Source organism: Diplotaxodon limnothrissa, linkage group LG23 (assembly GCF_057381915.1).
Source record: "Diplotaxodon limnothrissa isolate DT_005_m linkage group LG23, D_limnothrissa_male_GT1.1, whole genome shotgun sequence".
Classification (NCBI taxonomy): Eukaryota; Metazoa; Chordata; class Actinopteri; order Cichliformes; family Cichlidae; genus Diplotaxodon; species Diplotaxodon limnothrissa.
Window position 1 is genome coordinate 39,634,040 of NC_140617.1, and position 20,395 is coordinate 39,654,434.

Here is a 20,395-nt window from a genome sequence, read left to right on the forward strand (position 1 = left end):
ATCATATTATCCAGTTTGTAATTGAATTGTAGCGGGAGGTAGGTTGGTAATCAGTGTACAGCAGGTAGTTTTCGTTTCAGTATTTGACAGTAATGTCCTCTAATGGGAAGCTCTGGCTCTGCTCTTGTTCCAGGCCACTAGGTTCCCCTGGATCCCCGTCTGCCTGTGCCTGTGTGTGTGTCTGTGTGTTCTTTGCTGAATGTAAGTGTGCTATCATATTTGTGTGCCTAGAAAATGTGCAGGTTGTGCACGCCTGGCACAAATGGTTCATTTGGTGCTAACCTCTGAATTCCTCTCAATATTCCCAATTTTCTTTTTTGGGGGGGGGCATACACTCGACCTTGAAGTCACATCTATCAGGAAATCGAGTGACCGTCCTCTGCTGCTGAATTATTGGCGATTGCCCCAAGTGATTTTCAGCACGGATGCCCTTACTGGTGTGGCTTTTGGGAACCTTACTGTCCTGGAGCTTGAATCATCTCTCAGTCATAATTTTCTTCCCTTCTCTTTGAACTGCCAGCACAACCCTCCCCTCACCCTCCCACTCTTGTGTTGAAGAATTGAATAGCTCACAGATAGAGGAAGAGTAAAACAGCGAGACAGAGGGGGAGAGAGCGAGTACAAAAGGCATAAAAAAGAGAGAAAGTGATAATGCTCTGGTAGTTAACAAAAAAAAATAAGGTCAGAGTTGACATATGAGAGGTGACACCATCGCCCATCAGGACGGTACCCGCTCGCTTGCTTTTGTTACATATTCTTGCCATCTTATCATTTCACAGACGGCTGGCGCAAGAGGCTGATGTGACAAGGCTCTCTATCCATCTGGGCACGCTCTATTTTCACCAACGCTCATTTCGCGGTGGCACCGGAGCACAACGCCCAAATGGTGTGTCGGTGTCTGTAGTGGACCAGCGAGGGTCTGAGTCACCGGCTTAGCGCACCCACACTGCCATGATACAGCATAGAATAACAGCCTGACAGGGCTGCCTGGCGGAGGCAGTGTGGATTGTGTGGCCCGTTCTTTGTGTATTTGTGTGTGTGTGTGTGTTCACTCTGTGTATTTTGTACCTGTGTGGGTGGGTGAGAATGTTTAGGGAAAAAAAGTCTTATCCACACTCTTGTCCTATGTGCGCAGTCATGTCTGCAATGCAGCACTAGGATTTTTTTTTTTTCAGGAGTCAGTATTGTTTATATTGTGTTGTCTCAACACCTCCCAAGGCTGTTTTGTTAGATGAGAGGATTACTGACGCCATGGGGAGCAGAAGGATGATTTTCTGATTATATAGTGCAGACACCCCAGCCATTGCAGGATCACTTTTACATCTGCTCCTTGTCAAATGTTCCCCTGAAATAGGCACAAACTGGGAGTAAACATATGGATACAAGTCAATTTTCACAGTTCGATCGCCCAAGAGAATCAAAATGCTGTACGGGAGACATAATCACCCCTGTGAGAGCCAAAGTCAACCCCCGATTCTCGTGCTGAGATGATCTGATGGGATGATAGGACACATTTAGATCTAGATGAGCTTTGGACAGTGATGTTTTGTTTCTCTTTCTCTCTCTCTCTCGCTCATAAACAGATGTTTGTACTATTAAGCATGAAAGGCAAAACAGGCATAATCACCTATATATGAGTGAAACGGGCTGATTTACATACTGCTTTGAAGAGTAATGTGCCCGTTTCTATGCAGCTTAGTGCAGTTCTACTTCTTAAGGAGTTAGTGTACTGTATCCTCCAAGTGCATTTAATGAAAGAAAAGTAGTGCAATATTTATAAGCAATTTTTTTGTCATTTCACATTTAGAGGATACTTGCTACTCTGTTAAGGGATTCAACGAGCAGCAACCTCTTGGGCTGGAAAGTGAAGACAAATAGACTCCCGTGCTAAAATTGGCCAATTTAAAGCAGAAATTGACAAGTTTTTATCCTGGTACAGAGAATCGCTTTTGATTTGTATTGCTAATTTCTCATTCCCTGACAGGTGCAGTCGTGGTAATGTGATCTAAAGTGGTTCAGTCACAGTAGAGTAAAAAATATCCTTGCGACAGGGAAAAATCAGTGGTTGTCCACAGATTGTGCTGAATTTTTTTGCCTTCAGCAACTGTTTGCAAGTAGTTACGACCAACTAGATGTCCAGAGGTTGAGTGCGGAACAACTGCAATCTCTGGGCGACCACTTTCAATCCAAAGTCACCATGGGGCGATTGTGGCTCAAGATTTTGGAGTTTGTGTGTGTGAATGGGTGGATGACTGAATGTAGTGTAAAACGCTTTGGGGTCCATAGGGACTAAGTAAAGCACTAAACAAATACAGGCCATTTACCATGTGGGAGGCAACCTGTCTCCAAACAGTCGCAGCCTGACTCAAACAGACTGCAATTAGTCTCAGATAGGTTGGCGAAGGATTGCAAATAATTGTTGTATATAAACAAAGATTGTCTCAGATTTACACACAACTCGTCACTAAGAGCATCTCTGTGGAACAGGAAACTCGGCTCGTCTGGTTGCCAGCTGTTTGTATTCTGGTTATACTCCTATATACAAGCTAGGATGCTTGTGTCATTTTTTAGATCATCACTGTCCTGCAGCAACTGTGTGACTGTTTGCATTATTTTTGAATTTCTGGTTCAAATTTATTTAAAACTTAAATAAACTTTAAAACTCTAAATGCAAGTAGTTGATGTGAATTTTTGTTTCATGTGAATTTCTATAAATGTAGACAGCAACAGCAATTTTTGCCAGTGTATCACAGTTAATTGGTGTATTATAACAAACAGTTTGTCTGTAATTGACATCTCGACCCCATTCAATCTCAGGCTGCTTTAAGAAATTCCAACTTTGATATGGTTTACATTTCTACTTGGACGGTTAGCTTAAACAGTAATGGTCACCGCTCCTTCAGGAGTGCTAACTTCTTCAGCTATGATTAATGAAATTGCATAAATTGTTTTGCAGAAAGAGCACCCCCCCCCCCCCCCCCAAACCCACCCACCCCAAGATCTTCCTGTTAAAAAGGAGTTTTTCATTCCCATTGTTGCCAAGTGCTTTTGTGATATTGAACTGAATTGAATTGAAATCACCCTTAACTGCTTCAACCCATATGCAGAACTTTTCAGAGTTTAGTATCCGTTATCTCCATTTGAAACTGAAACTATTATTTATTTAACTTGCTCACAACCCGATGAGGCTCAGCCACGACGTCATGGTCCTTCTGTTACCTGGGAATGGACCCACGTTCTGTTGTGTTGCATGAGTGTGACATGCTGGAAGATAAGATCCAAAGCTATATATGGTACAGGTGAGGTCATATTTATTTCAGATATGAGAACCTGGATGATTTGTACCTGCTACGCTGGCTGCATAAACCATAACAGTAAGAAGGAACAGACTCTTCTCACCTACATATAAGTGTGTGTGTGTTTATTTTCCCCTGCACTCTTTCCTTATTCTCTTCACTGCAAGGGTCCGCCCTGGCAAAGTCTGCATTGTCCCGTTTCCCATCAGCTACCCCCGTGTGCTTCCTGTCCCCATCAGCGTTTAACCCGTGATTGGAGACAGCAGGCACTGCTCTCTCTGGAGGCCATGTCCAATCAGTAGAACTGAATCTGATACAGAAGGGAGAAAGCCAGGCAAGATCGTAGGCAATGTTTATTTTGTGATAGGAAGAAAAGCTTCTTTTTTTTAAAATCGCATATGAGTATTTGCATATAAATAACAGCCTGCTGGCTGTCAGGGAAGAGAGGGGTTTGAGAAGAGAGAGACAAATGAAGATGAAGTGTCAGGAGAGTAAAGTGCAGGCAAGATGGAGGGAGAGAGAACAGTTTTATCTGCTTGGGAGTAATGGGGGGGAGGAGGATGGGAGGTAAATGTCACAGTAATCATTTAATAAGCTGGCCAGCTGGAGTCACCATGCAAAAATATCAATCTTTTCATCTTGATTAAATCTTATTTTTCTTGTATTTTACTAGAAAAAGTCAAAATGACATTATGTTGAATTCTGAAGGCAGACGAACTGTTTAACTTTCCGTGGATGCCATGGGAATCTTCAGGTCCTGTTTATAAAAGAGAAGCGTGGTTTTTCTTTGGAATCCACTGGACTGTCGTGGAGGTTTGATGTTACCTCAGAGTAAGAGAAGCTTACCAGAAATGTGGGATTTAGGCTGCCTCAGTTGCTTCTGTCTCCCCGTGTAATCCCGACTGACTCAGAGGTGTTAAGGTCGGGGTCCTGCGAGGCCAAACCACATGTTTGCTGAAGATGATTCTTAATTATTTTAAGCTCAGCGTTTGAGGTAAAGTTCCTGGAAAAACACCACCCAGCTTTATGCTGTAGGCTAATTGCACCCTAATTCTGTCTCCATATGTTTATCTTCAGTTTTTTGGGCCCAAATACAGGACACAATGTCAAACTGACTAAATTAGCAGGTATTAGGTAGTAAAATAGTAAAATTAAAGTATTTTAGTGATGTGAAGACGAAACATGCTATCAGGAATAAAATGTCAATAATACGAATATCTGGTAACAACTGTTAAGATTCAAAATTGAGGAAGGAGAGTACAAACCACTCTTGGTCCAGTAGGTCTTTGGTCAAACAATGATTTTAATGAATACACGCGTGGGAAGACACTCTGTACGCAGACAGCCAGTAGTCCTCGACTCAATCAAAGCATGAACAGATATTTTATAGCATCAGGGTTTGTTTACTGACGCCCCTTCATGCGTCACCGGTACATTTTATACATAGATCAGATCAACATCATCATGACTTTTCACCCAGAAAATCATCTTCTATTTTCATGGCTAGCCCTTCCTGTCTACCTTTCAGTTCTTGTCTTGTTCCTCTTTCTTGCCGAGACAACAAGGAACGGTTCCTCTTTTACCGAGACACTTTTGCAGTTACAGCCAGACTAATGTGTGTGTGTGTGTGTTGACCTCACATGCTCTTTCTCAATTCACCTGTTGCACTTCTGACCTTTTACCAGACCAGAAGCTCACTGAGACTATGTGTATGTCTTCTACTAAATAAATGTTTTAACCAAGAACCTCTACTAAAACCTTAATATAAAATGATCTGATATATAAGTGTTTTGTAAGCATGTATTGCAATTCCTTCTATGGCTCCAAGTCACTTGCACAATAGATTGTCCGAACATCGCGCCGAACAAAGCTTCCGACCCCCAATTAATTGACCGAGCTCCAACTCTTTAATAAGCACAGATATGCATTGTGTATAAAATAGTCATAACTGCTTAAGGCCTTCTTAAAGCTATCTGTTACATTGTTAAAGCCTCGTCTTAGTGTGGGCTCAAAATAACTTCCACTTCTGCATACAACTTCCTGTCAGCCTGCAACTCAGTCTTTCTGAAAGAGACACTGTTTAACCCCTGAATGCAATATAAACTCCAGATTATATTATTAATGCAATGGTAATGATGACAATTATTTAACAATAGCAGTAAAATAATTTCCCTTCTCCACACAACCAAGGTAAGAACATATACTCTATAAAAGATGGAGGTTCACTGGTTTTAAACTCCCCATTTTGAAGCCATCAGCATTAATGTTTTGGCCACTGCCGTGTTATTTGTTTAGTTTTCTGACAGAAGTGACCACATCCATGTGCCTGCCTGTATTTTTTTGACCGCTACTTGAGCATTATACATTACACGTTACAATTGTCAACTCTGCATGTGCCCAGGCAGCAGACTTCAAAAAAGTATATCAGGAATGACGACTCTGCCATCGGGTCTCTAGCTGTCTGTGTTCCTGTGCACAACGGAGTGTATTCTAGCCTTACGGACAGCTGTAATGAGCACAGTTGACCTCAATCAGATGCAGAGTGTGGGAAGAAAACAAAGGGAGAAATTTTTTTTTTTTAAAAAGGGAATAACCTTCAAAATAAAACAGGAAGTAACAGGACAGAATAAACGCATAAAGACGAGCCAAACGACTCATATGAGAAAAAAGGGAAAAATAAAAATACAGTAACAAGGCCCATAAAAGTGTGATTACTATAGAAACTATGGCTTCAGTTAATGTATAAAACCAATCTTTTCTTGGGAATAAATTGAGTTTTCCTGTGTGACAAAATGTTAGACAATTCCTTGAACTGTCTTGCTCCCCTGCGTCTCTCTGTGTATTTACAGACCCCTCTTCACACCCGGGTGGTTGTAGATTCTCCTTATTGTTGCCATATGGCCCATAACTGTAGTCATTGTAGCTTTTGCAGGCCCTCATTGAAGCTGTGCCATTACCTGCAGTAGACACCCTTTTATTTCCCTTCTGCATTGTTGAATTCTCTTCTTTTCATACACTATTTCTGAGCCCTGCTCGCTGTTCTAGACATCCTACGGTGTGTCCATGCATATAGGTTACGTCTGAAAGGTCTCTTGCATGCAGAGGAGCAGAGCTGATTGCTTTATTGGCTGATGACTCATTCTCTTTTTTTCAACGTGCTGGAGGTACTTCAATCATGCAGGTAATCTCCCCCTGCACACTGGCAGCCGAGAGCTTACCTTTCCCACACATCAGAGCTATTTTCCTCTTAATTGAGACCCACTCTGCTGCGACAGCATTTTCACAAGGTGGAAAATGGCAGGTCAAGATTTCAAGACATCTTTCTCCTCCACGCCTTCCTCTCTTGGCAAAAGTGGCTGTGAAGTTGCTAAGTTCCTTCAGGGATCCTGGAGCTAGTACAGCTAAGACACTAGACTTCTTGAGGGCAAGTAAAGGTTTATGTCGCATCACCTCATAGATTGTATGCGCGTGTAGATTTTGACTGCCGATCCTTGTGTGTTTATTCAATCAGCCCAGGCCTAATATATGCGCACTTTACTGATTGAATTACGCCAGGACTTTTATGGAGGAACATAGTCCCAAACCATCTCCTTGAGAGCTTATGAGAGAACAGACACTTCGCAGGAGTCTCTGTGGTGACCTGACTCAATCTGCATACGATTAACCCTCAGCAGACCTGTAACCCGCTTTATGAGCCCATCACCTCGTCTCCAGAAGGAGCACACTCTCACTCTCCTGTGACAGAAAACTGTGGAAGGAGCATGTGACATTTGTTTAGCTTTATTGTGTTGCCCTTTACGCAAGCTCATAGTTCTTTAATGCTTGTTTCATCTTCACATCTGTGCTAGATCTTTACAACACACAATTACGGACAAGATCTTCCATAAATATTTAGAGAGTTCATTTAGAATACATTTTCTGGTTTCTATAAAACGATTCCCACAAAAGTGGATGCTAATTCAGAAAAAGTAGTTTAGTGGAAAAATAGCTGTAGCTTGATTTGCAGCCCGATTGTTTTGAAGATGTGGGTAAAATTAAAAGAAGAATTTGTGTTTCAGTAAAAGGAAATACCTTAAATTGTGGCATGCACCGATTTAGTGCATTTATTTTAGTTTTTAAAGAAGTCTTTCTTTGACTTGAACTTGCTTTCAAACTTTACTATGCTCTTGTTTTGCCTTGAAAACTTTGCAGATGATATACCCAAGTAGAAGTGATTACCTTCAGCATCAAATTGCTTTCGAGCGAGCACCTTAATATCCACCTTAGTTCTTCATGGCATAGATTCATAAAGGTGCTGGAAACATTCCTCAGAGATTATGATAGCATCAAACATGATAGCAAGTTTGTTGGCTATACAACCATGAAACAAATCTCGTGTTCCACCACATCCCAAAGGAGCGCTATTGGATGGAGATCTGGTGACTGTAGAGGTCGTTTGAGTACAGTGAAGTCACTGTCATGGCTAAGAAACCAGTTTGACAAGATTTGTGCTTTGTGAGGAGGAACTTGGTGAACAATAATGCTCAGGTAGGCTGTTGAGTTGAACAGTTAAACTATTGAACTATGAAATTTGAGACTCGTAAGACCTTCTGTGGAGTTTTTTCATTTTTTTCCAATCTTCTAGTGTTTTGGTGAGCCTGTGTGACCTGTAGCCAGACTTTCCTGTTCTTACCTGACAGGAGCAGCAGTAAGTGTGGTCTTCTGCCACTGTCGCCCATTTGCTTGAAAATTTGAGGTGTTGTGCATTCAGAGATGCTCTTCTGCACACTCCAAAGCAGTTCAAAGCAATCTGGACATTCCCCTATGACCTTTGACCACTAAAAGGTATTTTTACCCAGACAACTCACTGGATATTTTCTCATTTCCCCAGACTATTCCATGCAAACCTCAGAGATGGTGATGTGGAAAAATCCCGGTGGATCATGCCATGCTATGTTCAAAATCCCTTAAATCACCTTTCTTCCTGATCCTGATGCTCGGTTTGCTCTTTAACATGTCATCTCAACCCACATTAAATTGCTGACCTATAATTGGCTGATTAGATATTTGCATCCACATGTACCTAACAAAGTAGTCAGTGCGGGTCTGTATCACCCTCCTGGTTTGGGTTTTGTCACAAGCATAAAGCATGAAGGGTAGCCTTTTTGTAAATGAGGCCTGTGTATTTTTGCACAGTTGGACAAATGAGACAAACATGGCTAACATAAAAACAAGGTGTGCTTGACAAATGGCCCTGTCTTTGCTTAATGGTGTGGTTAAGTCAGGAATGGAAGACCCTATTTCGATGTGTCATTGAATGCAGCTCTATAAAATCCTGATTTTGATGCAGAGTGAGGTTCAAACACTTGTTCTGTGATCATTTGGCAAAACGTGGCAGCTGACACTTAGCGGTGACCATTTGTCCAGCTGACAAGCAGGACCGTTGCAAGCTTGGACAGACTAAACACTCCCCCCACCCCTTTTCTTAAACGTATGCGTCATGGGAGTTTAAGGATGAGACACAGGCGCAGACATTGGTTACGAGTGTTCCAGACGCTGAAGTGCTGCTGGAGTTATTATCACTCAGCAGATTGGCCAATTCCCGCACCAATTGTGATCCAGCAGAATGGAAATCTGGTGAGCAGGGAAATGTTAATCGAGTTCAATTAGGCTTTGTACCATGTTTGTTTCCTGCCAACAGATCATGCAGAATCCCTACCCTGACTTGCCGAAATGAATGAAACTCTGTCAAAACTCTGAAACGGACAATTTGAGGATAGGTGGAAGATAAATGCAACAAGACCTTTAAAAAGCCGGGCTGTAGGTCAACTTTACAGAGAAATTAATGTTTTTCTCTTTACTTCTTTCTAGAGATATTTACAAAGCCATCCAGGTTGGTCAGAACATCTTTGATCTCACAGTAATTTCACGGTTGAAATGACCTCGTGTTACATCTTTAGTGCTGTATTCCAACTACTGGACCTTTTTATCAGACACCCACGAATATGTACACAATTATTTTTCAGTCTGACAATTGTCACTTTGATTACAAATACCTTTTCTTTCTATGCAACTAAAGAAGTTTAGTCTACTGCCTCTCTCATTCTCAGAGAAATTATTTTTCTTCAATAAAATGGAAAATATGCAGCTTTAAAGAAATGACTGGACTGAATGTTTGTTTGCAGTCCTGATGGGAAAGGCAGTGACAGAGCCAGGCTGGTGGATGTTTAACAGCAAAGCTATCTCTTTCTTTTCTGTCTGGGCTGCCAGAAAATGTTAGAGGGTGGAAAGACAAATTTATTGGTCAGTTAGCAGAGCTTAGAAGAGTAGTAGATTCCCCTTCATATTTCTAAGTAGTTCAGATCCCTCACTTAAAGACCCTATACAATACAGTTTCCCCATTTCATTTAAAAATAGCATTGATTTCCGTGGTATACAAAACAATTGCAACTAAGCCACATGAGGATTTCATTATAGTTAGAATTTGCCTTGGGTATATACTGGACAAATTTCTGAGAATCATCCCAAAGAAATCAAAACAATCCCTGTTTTAAAGTCCCCCCTCCTAGGTGGTCTTCAGGAGATCACCTGGTTTCCTGAAAAGCCTAGTTTTCGATTGCTCTGACCCACTTGCATTGTTAGGGTTAATGTAAGGGTTCTGTGTTGTGCAGAGCCCACTGTTACATTTAGACATTACGAACTCCTCTACTGATGACTGCTGTGTAGTCTCTAGGGGTGGGGAACTTCAGGCCTCAAGGGCTAGTGTCCTGCAGGTTTTAGATATCGCCCTGGGTCAACATACCTCAGTCAAATGATTCGTTCTTTAGCTGGCCTCTGGAGGACTTCAAGACATGTTGAGGAGGTATTTTAGCCATTTTAATCAGCTGTGTTGTATCAAGGACACATCTAAGACTTGTAGGACCCTTGAAGCCTAGAGTTCCCCCACCCCTGCTCTAGGTGGTGTTTTGGTGCAGTTCTCATCTGCAATGATCACCCTCCATATAAAAGTTGGCTCAATTTAATACAAATGTTATACACCTTAGACAGATCATGACCTCAAGGGACTGATCCAAATTTAGCAGGAGTACTGGAACACTAGCATCACTTCACAAGTTGATATCCTTGAAAGGAGACGAGCATATATTTGTCGTGAAACTGTTAGAACGGGTCTTTGCATGAGTAGGAGTGACTCCTGTCGGAGACGTTCAGGGTCTCCAGAGCAATGAGTTGCAATGACTTTCCATTGACTCATTGGGTAAGAATGTGAGTTTATCCATATCTGTGTTTTGGTCCTAACACCTGAAAGGAACAGTAGAAGAAGCCTCACAGTATCTCTGTACCATCTGTGGATGTAAGTAAAAACCTAAGAGACGTATCAGAAACATAATCTGTTACTTTGTGCATGCTTTTGCTAAATTATTTCATCTTTGTTGGAGCTGCTGCCTGCTTGTCTAACCTTTTACACTCTCCTGATGTTTTTATTAGTTGTGAGATTAAAACACTTCAGAGTCTCAATTAGGACACATGATTAGAAGCGAAACCATCTTGGCTGTGGTTGTCTTACCTTAAGCCTTCAAGTTATTATCGTCCACAAACTAATTAGCAAGTTCTCGATAAGCGAGGCTAGACCCGTTGTTGCCATAGAAACTGTTAGACTTAATAACAGTGAAAAGGATTGTGCTGTTGGGCAGCTCACGGAGCGCACCCCGCCCTCTCCATCATTTGAATTTGCTTAATTCTGTTTCTAGTTATATGCTCTTTGTACAATTTGAGGTTGTATTTTTCATTGTCTTGCTACCAGAGAGACACATTTAATTGAGGAAATCAGAGAAAGGTTTAGGGGGTCGCGTCAGAGCGTTGCATCTGAATGCGGGCTTCTCAGACTCGTTTAATGAAAGCAGCAACTTATTGTTGCTGATTTATGATCAAGTCAGATGAGGCAGATTTGGAACGGCTGCTGCCTGTAGGTGAAATGAACTGTCAGAGCTGCCTAACTGTGAAAAATAAAAGACTAATAACAGAAATTTAAAGGCATTGTTCAGCCCCAAGTTCTATAACGCTGCGTGTTGTAATTGAGCATTTTTGATTAGGTGAATTCCAGAGTTAGTTTTGTGTAAAAGTGCTTTCTTTCTTTCTTTCTTTCTTTCTTTCTTTCTCTTGTCTATACTTTTTTTTTAGCCTGTCGCATCTGCTTAACTGATTTCCTGTTTCCTGTCTTATTTTAACAACTTTAGTATGACATAGATGAAGTGAACTATTGCTGAACTGAATACCAATTAAGTGACGAACAGAAAAGAATCACCTATCATGCAAGCAAATTAAGCACGGACAAATTAAATTCCTAAAGTGCTCAGGGAAGAAATGACTATTTGGGCCTGCGTCACCCCCTCACTCCTAGGCACATAGATTGGATGTGCTAAAATAAGTGCAAATAGGAGACAAATTAAAGGAAAAAGATTTGAATCCTTGAAAAAAGTAGGAAAATAAAAACTTTTGAAGATGCAAATTGACTGATCTGAAATTGTCAGTTATGTTGTCATAACATACAGAACAATATCTAACCATGTAATTTAAAACAAAAAATGACTGAAAAACATGTATGACACAAATTTTATATATATATATATATATATATATATATATACTATGCAAGTAACCCCGGCGGAAGGGGCTACATGAATAGGATGAGGGACCTATGGATTCTTCGATACCCAACATCCACAATGACGGCGAAACAACTAGTAGCTCAGTGTTCCAACATTCGAAAGAAGGGACTGCTCTCACAGCTAGAGATTGACGAGGTACCCAAGATTACGTGAAGTTCCCTCAGAAGGTCTGCTAGATGATGTTAATGCAGCACTACGGGCAATACCTACAACCACGATTACCGACACTAACAAGCTCATCTACAATACGGCAAGCTGCAACCACCAAGTACCTGCAGAGGGTCAGGCAAGTCCTGAGGAGTCAGCTGAATGGTAAGAATAAGATCCGGGCCATCAACACGTACGCCCTGCCCGTGATCAGGTACCCTGCTGGGGTAATAGGCTGGCCAAAGGAGGAGATAGAAGCCACTGACATAAAGACAAGAAAGCTCCTTACCATGCATGGAGGGTTTCACCCCAAATCCAGCACCCTGAGGCTGTACGCTAAGCGGAAGGAAGGGGGCCGGGGACTGGTGAGTGTCAGCACCACAGTCCAGGATGAGACAACGAACATCCAAGAATACATTAGGAAGATGGCCCCAACTGACCGAGTGCTCAGTGAATACCTCAGGCAGCAGAAACCCAAGAAAGAGGAGGGAGACGAGGAACCATCATGGAAGGACAGGCCCCTGCACGGTATGTACCACCGGCAGATAGAGGAGGTGGCTGATATCCAGAAATCCTACCAGTGGCTGGACAAAGCTGGACTGAAAGACAGCACAGAGGCACTAATCATGGCAGCACAAGAACAAGCTCTGAGCACAAGATCCATAGAGGCTGGGGTCTATCACACCAGGCAAGACCCCAGGTGCAGGCTGTGTAAAGATGCCCCAGAGACAATCCAGCACATAACAGCAGGGTGCAAGATGCTAGCAGGCAAGGCATACATGGAACGCCATAACCAAGTGGCCGGCATAGTGTACAGGAACATCTGTGCCGAGTATAACCTGGAAGTCCCGAGGTCAAAATGGGAGATGCCCCCAAGGGTGGTGGAGAATGACCGAGCTAAGATCCTGTGGGACTTCCAGATACAGACGGACAAAATGGTGGTGGCTAACCAACCGGACATAGTGGTGGTAGACAAACAGAAGAAGACGGCCGTAGTGATCGATGTAGCGGTTCCGAATGACAGCAATATCAGGAAGAAGGAACACGAGAAGCTGGAGAAATACCAAGGGCTCAGAGAAGAGCTCGAGAGGATGTGGAGGGTGAAGGTAACGGTGGTCCCCGTGGTAATCGGAGCACTAGGTGCGGTGACTCCCAAGCTAGGCGAGTGGCTCCAGCAGATCCCAGGAACAACATCGGAGATCTCTGTCCAGAAGAGCGCAGTCCTGGGAACAGCTAAGATACTGCGCAGGACCCTCAAGCTCCCAGGCCTCTGGTAGAGGACCCGAGCTTGAAGGATAAACCGCCCGCAGGGGCGTGCTGGGTGTTTTTTTTTATATATATATATATATAATGTTTTTGTCTCTTTGAACATGTGTGGATGGAATCTTAAATCCATGTCTTTCTATCACAGTTCCTTATGCCACATTACTGTGCAGAAGCCTTTAGCCAGCCCTAAATTAAAGATCGCCTACGAGGTCATTCCCAAAGAGTTATTAACATCAAACTTGGCATATCTTGTCAGGGTGTGTTGTATGTCTTTGAAAAACTATGAGGAAACTGGACATGTGGAAGACAAAAGAAAAAATGACAGACTAAAAAAGAAAAATTAAAAACTATCCACAACAGTATCTGAAAGTCATGTCCTTAGGAAGTCCAGCAAATACCTGACACATGACCTGAGAGATTCATCCATCCAATCCAAATTTCAAATCTTTGGTAAAATTATGCTGTCAATATGTGCAGAGAAGGTGAGAGGAGAGAGGTACAACAGTGAGCATCTATAACCATCTGTAAAACATGATGGAACCGCTGTGATGGTTTGGGGCTGAACTTCAACCAGCAGTGTTCTATCAATCAAAACTGATAGAAAACAGAAACGTACTGGCAGATTCTGATCTGCAATGTAATGCCATTGTATACTGTATAAAAGTATACCTTGACAGAAAAGCACACAATGCTACACAGTCAGTCATGGATTGGCCTCCCAAGAGCCCAAACCTCAAAGTTAATGTAGCAGGCAGCCAATATCCAAAGAAAGTTTTGAATGTCCTTCAAGAATTCTGGAGAAATATTTCTGAAGACTACTTAAAGTAATGACAAAGCTAGCTAAGAGAGTTCAGGCATGTCTGAAGAATAAAGGTGGTAATACCAAATATTTACTGTCAGGCTTGTTAGAATTGTACCAACTCCATTTTCCCCTTATATACTGTATTTCCATGTACATTTACATATGAAGAAATGAAGGGTGACTCAACACTTTTGCGTAATACTTTATATTAAAGGTTTTTCAGGTGGAAAAGTATATATTTCATGAGACTGTCATGAGACTGACAGCAAAGTCTTCCTCTTCAAAGTCTCTGTAATTGTGATGGACTTCCACAGGTTCAGATTCAGGTTACTATTTGTTCCCACTGCAGTCATGAGTCATCCATCGTCACATGCAAACTCTCAATACGACCATAACAGACAATTACTAACATAGGATTTGCACATAGTACAAAAAGGTTCAGAAACCTTTGCCTAGAAGGAAAAAAACTGCAACGGGTGTGAGTCGTAGAGAAAAATTCAGAAATTCTGCCAGCCAACCGGTGTGACTGCCTGGTGTACATGGATGCCAGGTTCAGCTGTTCCACTGCTGATATCCTGGGAACATCTCCGTGTGCCACGATCTTGACATCTTTTTTGTGTATTGTTCTCTTGAATTTCTTTCCCTTTTTTCTTGTTTTCTCCAACACATTAAGCACCCACAAGCACTGTTTCCTCCACGCTCAGCAGGACCCTTCCAGCCCCATACAGTACAGTACAATAACACAAATCAGCATGGTTAATGAATTCCCTGTTAACACCCCTCCCACATTTACCCCCAATAACCGCAGCACACAGCACACCTCGCTGATTGGCGGTTGAGTTGCTTATTTGGTAAATAAAACATCTGTAGAAGCTCAATTAGCGAGGCCTGTTGAGTATGAGACAGCTGTGCTCACCAGCTGCTTTTTTAAAAAAGAGCTTTGCTGCAAGGTGAAGTGAGGAGAAAAGAGAATGTCAGGAACAGGAAGGGAAAATAGTGAAGGTAAGGTGAAGTAGTGTGAAAGCTTGTTTTTCATCAGAGTGGCCTCTTTTTGTTTCAAACATGTAAAACTGTGGCACTGTGGCAGCACGGTGGCACGGTGGTTAGCACTGCTGCCGCACAGCAAGAAGGTCCTGAGTTCAATTCCACCATCAGGCTGGGGTCTTTCTGTGTGGAGTTTGCATGTTCTCCCCGTGTTTGCGTGGGTTCTCTCCGGGTACTCCGGCTTCCTCCCACCATCCAAAGACATGCATCTTGTGGGGATAGGTTAATTGGATAATCCAAATTACCACTAGGTGTGAATGTGCGAGTGAATGTGAGTGTGAATGGTTGTCTGTCCCTGTGTGTTAGCCCTGCGACAGACTGGCGACCTGTCCAGGGTGTACCCTGCCTCTCGCCCTATGACAACTGGGATAGGCTCCAGCACCCCCCGCGACCCTGAAAAGGAGAAGCGGAAGCGAATGGATGGATGGGTGACATGTAAAACTGTTTGTTCGTAGCTCACAAGCATAGGTCTTCATAAAGCTTTAGCTTTATTTAGAAAGTTGAAAACTGATCATTTTGTTGCAGCAGATTGCAGAAGAATTGGCAGTCTTGGTATGAACATGCATTTTTTGCCAATGCACCAACAAAATAATGAGTAGCTGTTGTGTCAGATATAACTGGAACTATATAAACATGATTGTTTATTCCTGATATTGTCACAATTACATATTGTCAGTAGATTAGACATGTGACCCACCCGTCTTTGGACAGCTGACAGCAAACCGGCTACAACAACAACAGCTGGTTATAAGCTGTTACAGCAGCTAACGTTAGGCTCAGGTGTCCTAAAAATCACACTTTCTCTCTTGATAAGCAGTTTGCTTACATTCTCACATCGTATAAGTGTCAGAGTCCAACACTGATAGCCAATATTAATGAATCTTTCTTTGAACAGCTAACGGAAGCTAACAACAGCTAAACGCAGCAAGCTGTTGGCAAGCAGTTAGCAAAAGAAAAGTTTAGCATATCCTCAACAAGTCGCCTTAGTATCGTTGTCACTGGACAGACAGCCACTTCAGTGACTCATTAAGTTGTATCAGATTTCTTTCACATAGTTTTACAGCCTCTTCAGCTGGTATCCAATACACATGGGCACCAGCAGAGGTAAATAGCAGACTGACGGCCTGAACTCACTACAGATAAACAGTGGCCAGAGTTGTTTGTCCTACTGTTGCCACTGTAGCTAGGATTATGCACCTGAATCGAGAACTTAGGCTACGTTCACACTGCAGGTCTTAATGCTCAATTCCGATTTTTTGATCAAATCCGATTTTTTTGTCTCCTCGTTCACACTACAAATAAAATGCGACAGCAAACGCGCTCTAGTGTGAACGCTCAAAGCGGCCCGCATGCGCAAAAGAAGATGTCACACACAACGCGCTCTGTTTAGACCAAGAACAAACAGTATTGTTTGACTGATGGCCGTTAATATAAAGACTTCGGACTTTACGTTTCCCAATTTTTGCTTTAAGTTATTTTGTTATTTACATAATAATGTAAATAACCTAATAATGATCCTTATTGCTGTTTAAGAGAGGAGCGGTGCTTCAAAGGATAGCTGCAGATTTCTGTCAGAATCTGCAGATTATACAGTACAAATAAAATGTTTACGTTGTCTTCCCAACAGTTTCACTGACATCTACACTGGATGGCTAGGAAGCGTTCGCGATGTCTTCTCAGGCGCTGATAATTGGCTTCAGTCTTGTGTCGGTGACGTAAAAGGCGGATTTAATGCGACTTGACCGTTCAAACAGCAGTCGCTTTCTAAAACATCGGATATGTATCGGATTCAGTACCACATACGAAAGTGACCCAGATCGGATTTGAAAATATCGGATTTGCGCCGTTCACACTGTCATAGCATGATCGGATATGGGTCGCATAGGGTCAAAAAAATCGGATTTGATGCGCTTTCGCCTGCAGTGTGAACGTAGCCTTAGTTGGCTGAAAACTACAATCTACTGACATCTAGTGGTTCGATTTTACACAGTGTGCCTTTAAGTCTGTTTGTTAGCAATCCTTGCCCTAATTTTGCATTTTGATCTCCAGAAAATGCAGCTGCAAAGCATAATTGGTACTTTTTTATTTTTCAGAGAAAGAAACCTGTCTGTCTGTATTTGTGTGAGTACCTGGATAGCTGTTAATTTTTGTCAGTTCGACAATGCTAACTGTCCAGTGTTCTCTTGAATTTGCAATGGATTTGTGATTCTATATATAAGTACATACATAAAAAATGTCTTTGGATTTTCCTGGCTCAAAACAGGCTTTTGGGGGTGATCACGCATGCAATCGTGATTGGTCAGCATGTAGTTAGCATGCTTGAAGTGTTTGTCATTTAATTGCTATTTTTGGCTGTTTTCAAAAACAGCTAAAGTAAATTAAAGTCCAGTTTTTAAAAAATACTATATACATGTTTTTTTTGTTTGCAGGAAAACTCTGAGCAAATGTATGAACTAGATACCTAATAGTCTGTATATGCTAAATGTCAGCTGTAGCACAAAGTACCACAAAGTTTTTTGGGGGAGTACTTTGGCAGGTCTGCGAACAGGCAAATAGAAATACCCGGTGTTGTCAACATGGTAGCAGAACAAGTATGAGAAATTCAGTACACGTGTCAAAATGAAGCCCCAGCTCGAAGACTGGTGTGGCTTTGAGAAGTCATCAGCATCGGTGTTGAGATTTTTCTCGCCAAATCCTTGGTTGTCACACTGATGAGTACTTACTGTACTTCTGTCTTTTTACATAACTCCCTGCATATTAAAATCTCAAATAGCAACTCTGCTGCTGCTTTTGTATATATATGTGTGTGTGTGTGTGTGTGTGTGTGTGTGTGTGTGTGTGTGTGTGTGAGAGAGAGAGAGAGAGAGAGTTTTCACTGGTATGCAAGAGCTTGGCAAGGATTAAGTATCAATTTGATATTTGGACTTTCTCATGAATCTCATATACACCTTAAGAAGGAAAATAAGTCTGGGAATCCAAAGCACCTCAATGCTCGCTCTGCATGAATAATGCTTTTCCTATTTAATCTTCATAACTTTTTTTTGACTGACAGTTGGTGGGCTTTGTTAGATGTCTTAACAGGAAGACCCCTATTGCTCAGCACTGGTATGCGATCCGGCACAATATGAGACAAGTTACTTTTTTCCCTTAAGAGGAAAGTCTGATAGCTTTCGGAAATGAATGCAGACATACAGCCGCTTCTAATTTTCTCAGGTCAAATGTAGTTTAGTGCCATCACTGCCATTTAAACATATATTGATGGTGGTTTATGCAGAGTTTATTGCTGGTAGAATCAATTCAATATGTGCGCTAGTGACACACAAGTTAAATATATAAATATGGAAATATCCGTAGGTGAAGGCAGGAACCGCTGATTGGAGCCGACAACTTGTGTTGAGGGTTATTTTTAACATTCAAAGGGGCACAGTGGAAATAAAACACTTTAATAGCACATGAATGCATTTTTTTTCAGGTTATAGGACACCTTGTGTCAAAGGCATGCATATATATCCACTTGTGTTCATATTATTGTGTACTTGAAAGGCAAAAAAGGGGCTACGATTTTGTGCTGCCTGGAGGAAACAAGCATCATGATTGATTGTAATACGAGGACTGCTTGCACATGGTCCACGAGAACAAATCCCCACTTCTGTGCTTGGTGATAATGCAAATTGGTACATAAAATATCCATGTTTCAATTTCCCTTTTTTTTCCTGTGCTTCTTTTTCAGTGGAAGGCTGCACAGACTGGTCGGTGGACTACCTGAAATACAAAGTGCTTCTGGGGGAACCTGTAAGGATTAAATGCGCTTTATTCTATGGATATATTCGGGCCAACTACACCCATGCACAGAGCACAGGACTTAGCCTTATGTGGTACAAAAGCGCAGGACACGGGGACTTTGAGGAACCCATTAGTTTCGATGGCACAAGGATGAGCAAAGAAGAGGACGCTATATGGTTCCGACCAGCAGAGTTGGACGATGTTGGATACTATTCCTGTGTCTTAAGGTACGTTTTTTTAAGCAAATTGGGGATTATTTTTTTTTACCTTCAAAATATGGCATTCAAAGAAAACCCTCCCTGCATTTCAGGATTATTTTTCCAGCAGTGTGTCAATAAATAATGGGGTAAATAACATTTTCTGGAGCCCTGTGGGCACAAGTAAAGCTGTGTGAAAGTCCCCCCCTGTTGATTTCTAATGGAGTCTATCATCTTTGGCCAAAGGAGCACTAGTCCTTGGTCCTCGGAGTGTCATCTCACAGTACGAAGTCCCTTTGCTTCACTTTATATGTTAAATTATTTCTTTATTCTCCTCTTGGGGACTTTAAGCTATTAGGGGCAATTGTTGAATGCATAACTCTTCGACCCTCACTAGTCTTTCTTTGAGCGAGGAGAACGAACAGAAATTCAGTGCGAGCGGAAAAAGCAGTGAAGATAAAAGAAAAGAAACGTAAGGGACTCTTGCTATCTTCGTTTTACACATGCCTGATGGTGGACGCAGACAGCTGTTTGATTTATGGGTTCCATAAAGTGGTAAAAATTTCTGGCTTCCTAGACGTTTTCATTAACATGAAGGTTGTTGGTGGTCAGTCAGAAAGACACCCGTAACCATTTCTTTCCTTTTTTTCCCCTACAGAACAAGGGAAACTTTGAAACATATCAAAGATAGGAGGGTAATCTTTTAGAAGTTAGTAGAATCCACAGAAACATTCATATTTTATGAATGACAGATAATGTGCTCTTGAGCAGTTGCATTCAGCACAGGTTTCCTTGTGTTTCTCAATTCTAAGAGTATCTAGCCATTACTATTCAGCACCATTAGCACTCTCCCCTTTGCTGTGGCAGCCGCCGTGAATAGAAACGGGCAGCACCAATCCAGCCATTCTCTATTCAGTGACATTGGCAGCATTTTCAGGAGGTAGGCAATCAGTCAGCTCTGAGTTATTGTGTAATCACGCAGAAAGTAGAGCCATGAGATTTGATTTGGACGAGTACTTTTTACCAAGATGGCGCCGCGTATGGATGCCCTGGTGCTTCAGTGCGTTACTTTTGTCTTGTTTTTGTGCATTTCTTCTGTGTCTGGGAACTCCTCTGGATACTCGTACACCAGAGAAGAGCTCCTTAACTGCAGGACTACAACGCCTGTGGATTTATTTCCAATATTTGTCGCATCTGCGGCAGATTTACTGCTGA

General features: G+C 42.0%; 1 protein-coding gene across 2 annotated transcripts in view; it reads left to right on the forward strand.

Moving 5' to 3' along the window:
- Positions 1-20,395, forward strand: part of LOC146608654 (interleukin-1 receptor accessory protein-like 1-B) — a 308,683-nt gene that overhangs the window by 80,139 nt on the left and 208,149 nt on the right. For both annotated transcript variants that reach the window (XM_085347253.1, XM_085347254.1), the window contains exon 2: positions 18,931-19,210. In XM_085347253.1, the coding sequence (XP_085203379.1) occupies positions 18,931-19,210 (280 nt within the window). The remainder of the gene's footprint in view (positions 1-18,930; positions 19,211-20,395) is intronic.